Genomic DNA, 9062 nt, shown 5'->3' on the forward strand with positions numbered 1-9062 from the left:
TATTTACACAACTTTTTGGGTTTTTACCTGGAAGATGGCTGCGGCAAGTGTAAAAAAATTCTTTGCAATAGTCTTTACAGAGCAAGGGAAGTACCAAGTCTCTATCCAGAACTTCCCTATCCGGTGAGTGGAACAGGCTCTGAGAATTCGGGGAGCAAAGCGCACATTTGATCTCTTCCAATAATTTCCCACATTCAGTGTTGTTGATGACAGACAGGATCTGAAGCCACGAAAAAGAAACAAGGTTCTTTTTAGTATACATGTAGTCAGACAGAATTAGGGTTTTGGTACCCATGTCAGTGAAGTAGAAAACGATACTATAAAGTTAGCACCAGAAAAGGATTTCCACCCCTCCCTGAGAATGCCTTCCTAAAGATGCCCATGCTGTTGCTGGGGTATGCGTCTCCATGCTCAGAAGTACATATTACTAACACACTTCACTTCCAGTGTGAACAGAGACTTGTGAATTAATAATCACTTTACTCTATCAATACTGACTGATAGTTGACTTGAAAAATTTTGGATTCCCTTCTCCAGCGCTAGGGAAAGCCTCCAATTGGAAGGCATGACTTTGGCTTTTGTTTTGAAAAAAATTCAATTTCACTTAAAAAATGCCTGCTATAAAAGTCTCCCAGATGTGAACATCTACAAATTGCATATAGGATGTTTTCGCGAGTGAGGAAAAGCTCTCTCTTTCCTGTGCCATAAAAATGATATCTGAAGCGGAATCAAAGTGGTTTAAGACCCGATTTTTATGGTTCATTATATCTGAGCCAGGAAAAACTTTTTAACTAGCTCTTCAGGTACATTCTTTGCATGAATAAACATAAGAGTTTAACAAAAGTGCTTTTGTAAAGCATTTTGTGAGTTGTAATGGGAAGGGTATGCTTTTATCATTATTTGAATGGAGTGATTCCGTTTCTTTCATTAAGGTTAATTTCGGAGTTACTGATTTATTAAGGTTAATAAGTGGGAGATAAGTGGTGTCTAGAGTTAACACTACAAAGTAGACCTTGGAAGCTCCTCTAAAGCATATATAAGAGAATTACCAGCACAATTTTTGAGTTCTGAAATGCAGTGCTATTTAAATCAAGCAGAGTTTGCATACTAAAAAAAATACCTTTTCCAGCTCAGGTGATTATATTTACACTCAATTACTTTCCTCAAATGAGAAGCCAAAACATGCATTTTAAAACCTAAAATTGAGGGGCTGGAGTGATAGCTCAGCAGGAAGGGCATTTGCCTTGCAAGCAGCAAACTCTGGGTTCACTCCAGCACCCCATGTAGTCCCTGAGCCTGCCAGGAGTGATTTCTGAGTGCAGGGCCAGGAGTAATCCCTAAATGCCATCATGTGTGGTCAAAAAAAAAAAACACCCCAAAAACCCCTAAAATTAGTTCATGAAAACATATGATGCCCAACTAAGTAAGGTATGACTCCTCTTTTCCTAGGAAAGTGATATTCTTCTAGGAGATGATAAAATTTGGATTTGAAAAATTGGCACCATTCAGAAATAGGTGAGCACAAGCATATTAAGTTTTAGTATGCAGCCATTAAAGTCTAATAGAAGTTATCTTACCTTGGAAAACTACATCTTTCTGTGTATAAATATATATACACACATATATACACATTATCTATGTAGATATGTATATATACACATTGTTGTATATATACATTTAGACATTGTAATTGTATATTACATTTAGACATTGTAATTATCTAAAATATTCAGAAAAACTATATTCATCAAAATAATGTTGGCATTTGGATTCGGACTGAGTTATTAAAATTACAAGGCTTAAGTGATTACACTATTTTCAAATCAACCTGCACCAAGACTAGTGTAAATGCCTTGTACCGTCCATCTTAAAAGATAGACTTCATGGATCGATTCAATATTAAAACAGCTTCACTCTGTGAGCTTTGTTTTCCCAGAGTCGTTCAGCAAGAATCAAACAATGGCAGGATACTGAAGTCACCTCTTCAGCAGGCTGAAGAACTGGCATAGAATGAATGACCTTCGATTTAATAGGAAATATCTGCAGGCTTCAATTTTATAATTTTTTAATAACTGAAACAAACTGAACCCTCTATTCTCTCTCAGCTTCTATCCAAGAAGAACTAGCTTTTAGAGCCTAAAGGATTTTGTCTTTGACAATTCTTGGAATGTGTCCTGGCCACAAACTGGCTCATCCAAAAATTTCCGAACTGGGATTTCATAAGAGAGGTGAATCAAGTGTAGTGTTCTGCTCTGGAAGGTTTCAAGCTGTTCCTGGAGCAGCAGCATGGTAACATTTCGCTCTGTGTGAGGTCGCAGGCTAAAAACCTATTTGAAGATAGATAGAGCCATCATTCTGGCTTGGCTTTCAATGAACCAAGAGTCTCCCTGAAGTCAATTAAACCAATTCAGCCCAAGCTGTAATACTGTCTTAGACAGCTGAGTTCTGGTGTATGCAGATGACACATTCTTCTGGTGGGCCTCTAGATCTGTGTCTGTGCCAGGGCTTAACATGACCTGTGACAATGCCATTAATTGCCAGAAGACATGGAAGTTTATTTCCTGCTATTTTTAAAAGCTCCCTTCCCTAACCTTCCAATTATAGGAGCTTCAACACAACACAGAAATCAGGTGAAATTTCTGAGCTGTAACCAACAGCAGGCCTAGGAATGATGGTCACTGACTAATTTATAACATCTGGGCAGGTTATCCTTTCATGGTTAGCCACAAGCAAATGAAGTCTAGAGAAGGTAACAGGGTACCGAGCGAAATACACCAGGGGCGACTACCTATAACTAGAGCTTCTCAACACAGTACATTTATTGTGAGCAAGGTGGCAAGGACCTTCTATATTTCTATTTTTCCAGAAACTAACTAGGATTAAAGAAAGGCACCCACCAGGGTTTTGAAAAAACTCACACTTGATACATACACAAAGTATTTCTAAAAACCAGATGCCTACAAGGTCGATCAGCAGTTGGTAGAACCCAAACTCTGCTGAACTCCCGCATGGGATTATGTCATTAAAGAGTTCAGTTTCAATTTTAGGCTAATATGTAAATAGATCATTGTGTGAAGGCAGCTGTTAAAGGGACCCCAGGATGAGTTATTTGTTTAGTTGGATGTGTTCAACAATAGCCTTTGTCCCTGGAAGAGCCAGAGCAAACAAATGATTGTAAAAGGGCACACTTGAAAACAATTACTTTTCACCCATTCCTTGACAGATTTGGCTGTGAAACCACCCAAGGTAGAGGGAGCTTCTACGCTTCTGGGGCTTGGAGTTTTAGAAATTGGGGCTATGTCACTGGATTGCTGATTCGATTTGGCTAGTGGGAATTCTCTGAGTTTGCTGGAGAGGTGCAGCAAAATATATTGTCCACGCCCTCAGTATTAGCAGTTCCAAATAAGCAAAATTATCAAAATAACATTTCCAAATGAAAATACAAATGCAAAACCAATACACTGACTTAAGACTTAAATTCAACGCTACTTCAGGACTTTTGAGAAATTGTCTAAGTCTGGAAACTGAATTTAATTGTGCTGTTCCACTGTCTCAATATTTCTAGTTAGTTTGCTAATTCTATCTCCGGAGTTTCTTCCTGGGGAAAAAAAAAAAAAGCTACTCCTATATAACCTTCTGGGAGTTGCGGAAATCTTTGGGGTGTGGTGTGGTGTTTATTTTCCTTAGACAAACATCTCTCCTAGATACACACTATGAGATAAGACCTTAACATCTAACATAAACCAGGAGGACTGGGGACTGGGGGCAAAACACCAACGTTTATTATGAAATAACATCTAAAAACTTGATAACTGGGGCTGGAGAGACAGTCCACGGCTACAGTGAATGCCTTGCACATGGTAAACCCATATTGGTTCCACAGCATTCCATATGGTCCGCCAGGTACCATCAGGAGTAATTTGTGAATGCAGAAATCACGCGTAACCCCTGAGCATCTCCGGGGGCCCCAAAAAAACAAACAAGAATTTTTTTGAGAACTAACACAGGTCAAGTATGCAAATGCACAACTATATCAAATCTCTGCTTTGAACAATTTGGATATTGTTGGTGTCTAAACCACTTGTACGGGACCAGCCAGCTCCACTGCTCCAAATTTAATTCAGACTCATTTTGCAAATGAGTAGGGGTTTGTTGCTGGTTATAAGCATGTGAAACAGAAAGGAATGTGGAGAGCTAATGTAGCCTAATGCTTCCTAAGGATTTTTTCTTTACAAAAAAATTTTTTTAATAACTTCTCTTAAGGATTCTAACTCCCTGCCACCCCTCCCTCCATCAGTACTGGTTTAATTAAGAACAAACTCAAGTTTTAATTCTTTATTTCCAGGAAGAGTTCGGTATTGCAAAGGTCTGCAGATGGCCTGGTTAAATCCTAGAGTGACTTGCACATAGAAGTCTCAGTGGCAAATATTTCTAAACCTCTCTTGCTGGCTCTCTCCCTCTGAATGTCCTGATTCTTGGTGGGGGTGGTGTGTGTGTGTGTGTGTGTGTGTGTGTGTGTGTGTGTGTGTGTGTGTGTATGGAAATCTCGGTATAACTCTGGCAAGGAAGTGAATACAGCTCTTCAGTAATGTAATTCAATCAGAGCACGGGAGCTTCATGACATTGTTTGGAAGAAAATGCTGGTGTATCTGCTCTCTGCATCTCAGACTACTGCCGCATATGGTAAGAATAAAGAGCGTCGCAGCTGAAAACCTGCAGCACGACAGTTCTCACTCATCTGGGAATAGAGCGAGTCGGACAAATGCTCCCTCAAAAGGCATGAACATTTGGACAGAGCTGAAGACTGAAAGAATGATGTCCTCTGGTTTCACCCATTAGTGAACCAACCAACAAACACAATGGTGTTGTTGTTATTCTTCTGCCATAAGCAACAGGACTCTGTGTGTGGGCAGCAGTGTACTGCCTAGGAGGATAAGTCGACCCCTTTTTGTCCTATTGATTTTTTTCCTATTTGCATGACTTGAGCAAATTAAATGATGCAATATGGCTTTTTGTTACAAAACAAAGTGAGAGATACCACCCAGACACATATGTTGATTCGTAGGAGCTGTTTACATGAGAATAGAGGGAAATCTACCGTGAACTGAGCATAAAAATTAGATTCAGCCTGGGTATTTTTTTTTATTATGCCTGGGCCAGCAAGACTGCAGCACAAGTTTTCCAAGAGTCTCTCAGACCCTGACAACTGCAGTGTTGAAACAGAGGAATTCTTAATTAAACCTAAAACGGAGAAAGGAGCGCGGGGGTGGTGACTGGGGTGGGGGGGGGGGAAGCAAAGACACCTGATTGTTTATTTCACGTGCAAGGATTGTTAATGACCTGGACCCCCAGGGTGCGCCGCGAGTGGAAGAGCAGAGCGCGCGCCTTCGGGCATCCCAGGGAGGGAGCAAAAGACATTGCAAACTCCCCAATTCAGCGCGTCTGGCCAAGCAACCGACACTTTTCGCAGCTGTTGAGACATCCGAGCAGAAGGAACAGTAAATGCCAACTCCGAAAAGCCAGTTTCGACCCAAGCTCTTCCTAGACAACTTAAGGACGCTCAAAAAGCCTGGATACAGAATGTTTTCAAATATCTAGCTTGGAGACCTGGAGCCGGCTGGGTTTGCACCGAGAAATAGCGTCCCAGCAAAAATCTCTCGCCCAGTTTTTTTTTTTTTTTCCCCTTTCACCCGCGTACTGGGAGTTCCTAGGCTCTGGTTAACTATTATAACTCAAAACACCTCCGCCCTTCGCCCCCCCCCCAGCCCCACGGAGGTGTGGACCAGTGAACCAAGCAAGCTCCAACATCCTCCGGCGCTCCACGCTCTCCCCCGGCGAGCACGTGGGGGAACAGGGCTCCGATCCTTTTTCCACCCTAGAAAAAACAAACCGGAAACCACAGCCACCTTCATCCACAGTTGCACCGCGGCCAGCGCCGCTCCCGTGCGTCCCACACCCGCTGTGAGCCGAGATTCCCCGTCGGTCCCGATCCGTGCCGGAGACCCGGGGCATCCTTTCACCAGCACCAGCAGCTCTGCCTATCGGTGCATTCCCCCGCAGGACCTCAGCACGCGAAAAGCACGCCAGCCCTGGAGCCGAGTGAGAGGAGAAAGGCCAGAAGAGGGGATAGGAGAGAGGAAGGAAGGGAGGCAGACAGAAAGACACACAGATCCGCATGCAAGTCTTTGGCTCGCACAAGAGAAAAAGAGATCGCATGGGGATCCTTGAAGAGAGGCAGAGACCGAGAAAGAAACTCCCCAAACCAGTTTTGGCCCTGTTCAGAGCACCCCCAGCTCACGCCGCGCGCACGCGGCCTCCGGGCACCCACCCACCCCCAAAGCTGACCCACCCAGCCCGGCCCGGCCCGCCGGCGGGAGGCCCGCGCGCGAGCTCCTTTCTACCTGCTGCAGGTCGTGGCGACCCAGTCCCGGGCTGTCACTCCTCGGGCAGCAGGACAGTCGCGGGTAGAAGGCCCCGCACATCGCCTCCCCGCCGCTCAGCACCTCCAGCTGGGACAGGAGCCGCCGGTCCCGTCTTTTGAGGCGCCTCGGGGGGCTCCCGTTCAGGCACCGTCTCCGCCGCGCGGCGCTCCCTTCGCCGCGGTCCCCAAACTTGGCGTCTCCTTCGAAGAAGCCCAGCGCCACGGCCAAGAGCAGCAGCTTAAAGGACAGCATCTTCAGCATCGTCCCCGAGGGCGGCTCGGGGTGCTCGGGGCCGCGGGGCGGGGGCGGGGGTGGGGCTGGGGGGGCTACGGGCTCGGGAATGGGGTGCGGGCCGCGAAGGCGCAGCGGCGGGGCCGCGGGGACCCTCGAGACGCAGCTGGAGGACGCCGCGACTCGGGAGCCGGGGCGAGGGCTAGCGGGGACTCGGCGGTGCCTTCGGGGGGGACAGTCCAGTCGGGCGGGTGACACTGTCCGCAGCGGGGCCGGTGGCGGCGGGCGGCGGCGGCCGGGCGGCGAGCGGAGCGGAGCGGAGCCTCCGGAGGACTTGGAAGCGGCCGGGCGAGGAAGCGGAGGCGCGGCGGGCCCGGAGGAGGACGCGCTGTCGGTGGCGCGGGGCTGCTCTTTAGGTGACGCGGTAGCGGGACCCGGAGCGGCGGCGGCGGCGGCGGGGCTCGCGAGGATGCTGAGGTCTTCTCTGCCGGCGGCTGCAGCTTCTCACCCAGCCTCTCATGTTTCGCTCCCTCTTTTCTTCTTCTTTTTAACCCGCGCGCGGGGAGGTGCTGCCGCCGCGCGCCCCTTGACGTCACCGCGGCTCCCGCGCCCCCGCCCGGCCTGGGGGGAGGGGAGAGGAAGGGAGGGGGGCGGCTCCGGCGCGAGCGCGGCTTGGGGGGCCCCCAACCCCCCGCCCGTCGCCACCGGGGCGGGGCGGGGCAGGGCGGTGGCGGGGGAGGAGGCCCGGGCCGGGCGCACCGGTGCCCGCCTCGAGGGCGCGCGCGGGCCGGGGCGCCGGGCGGGGAATGGGGGTGGGGTGGGGTCGCGCGACTTGGGGCCGCCTAGTTAGCTCCTCTCGCCGCCCCAGCCCCTTGGGGAGCAGATAGGGCCCAAAGTGAGTCCAAGCGCCCTGTGGAGGTGAGCCCCGAGGAGCGCCTGCCTGCGCGGCCCCCTCCCCTTCCCCCAGAACGCAGCTGGAGTGGAGGCCCGGGAGCCTCTCTTGCTCTTTCCGGCCTGGCACTGACTCCCACCGGCTCCATGCCGGGGAGCTGCTGTCCGGAAAGATCTTTCCAGGGAGCCTAATTTGGAGGCGCGCAGTGTGAAGTGATGGGGGGCATCCCAAAAGCAGAGAGTCCCTTGGTGGGTCCCTGCAGTTCGCTGAGACCTCGACGAGTGGAGCTTTCCACCCTCCAGGCGCGCCCTGGCGCCAGGATGCGGGGATCCCCGCGGGGGTGGCCCTGCCTGGGCGGGCTGGCCCTGTGCTTGGCCCTGCTGAGGGACCCACCTGTGCCCCAGAACTCCACAGGGCCTCTCCGGCGCCACCCTGCACCCCCCAGCACGCTGGAACTTGAGTTCCGTGGACCAAGGTGGCCAAGAGGAACAGCTGGTGGCATTTTCTGGTGGTGGAATCCAGAGTTCATTGAAATAGAAAGAAAAATAGAACCCGGGGGAAGCCCCGCGCTCCAAGGGGGGTGTTGGACCCTGGGAGCCAGTTTCTGGAGTGTTAGTGATGGGGTCTCTGGGGTCCAGTGCAAACCCGTGCACAGAGATCAAGTCATCCTCGCCACCTGCGCCCCTTGCGCTCAAAGTTGCGGTCCGGCACGCGCTCAGTCCCTGCCACACACCCGGTGGCCTCAATAGTGCTCTTGGGGACACCTTTAAGGGAAGCTTGGTTGGGAGGCAGTAGGCATCGAGTTTGAATGGGCAGGAAAGTAGTTACCCCATTTGGGCGGTGGAGGAATGCGCCCCAGATGAGGATGTCTCCACTTATTTATTGGATGGCGATCTGACAGATTGAATTTTTTCCCCATTATTGGATGTAGATTTAGCTATTTGATTTTTGTTGTTGTTGTTGTTGTTGTTATTTGGGGGGACCACACCCGGTGGCGCTCAGGGGTTACCCCTGGCTATAAGCTCAGAAATCGCTCCTGGCTTGGGGGACCATATGTGACGCCGTGAGATTGAACAGCGGTCCGTCCGTGGCTAGCGCAAGCAACTTACCGCTTGCGCTACCGAGCAACTTACCGCTTGCGCTACCGTTCTGGCCCGTTTGATTATTTTTAAGAAGGGCATAATGCTAGTTAAGGCGTCTCCCCTCTTGCATCTTGGTACCCGAGAGTTACCTGGGGGAGCTAGATCCCAGCACCCATCCGGGGAGAGCCATTAGAATAACTGAAGAGAATTAGGGCGAGACCGCTCACCTCATGCGATCCCACATGCTACTGCGGATCCTGGCGATTTTCTTTGGTGATTTCCATCTTGACGTCGGGTAAAGAAAAAACACGTTACACGAGCTATAGGGACTTGGAGATTGTACTCCGCGTCATAAAAGATTGGGGATACTACCTCCCCAGTCGAGCTGAAATCCCTTGCAACAATCTCATCCAGTTAAGTGGTTGAAAACCAGAA

At 49.6% G+C, this 9062-nt stretch overlaps 1 protein-coding gene across 3 annotated transcripts in view; it reads right to left on the reverse strand.

Moving 5' to 3' along the window:
- The window catches only part of HHIP (hedgehog interacting protein), a 150466-nt gene extending 143734 nt beyond the window's left edge, over positions 1–6732 (reverse strand). For all 3 annotated transcript variants that reach the window (XM_049770048.1, XM_049770047.1, XM_049770046.1), the window contains exons 1-2: positions 6402–6732; positions 28–220 (exon numbers count right to left, since the gene is read on the reverse strand). In XM_049770048.1, the coding sequence (XP_049626005.1) occupies positions 28–220; positions 6402–6683 (475 nt within the window). In that variant the 5' untranslated portion in view covers positions 6684–6732. The remainder of the gene's footprint in view (positions 1–27; positions 221–6401) is intronic.
- Between the last annotated feature and the right edge of the window lie 2330 nt (positions 6733–9062).

This window comes from Suncus etruscus, chromosome 3 (assembly GCF_024139225.1).
Source record: "Suncus etruscus isolate mSunEtr1 chromosome 3, mSunEtr1.pri.cur, whole genome shotgun sequence".
NCBI lineage: Eukaryota > Metazoa > Chordata > Mammalia > Eulipotyphla > Soricidae > Suncus > Suncus etruscus.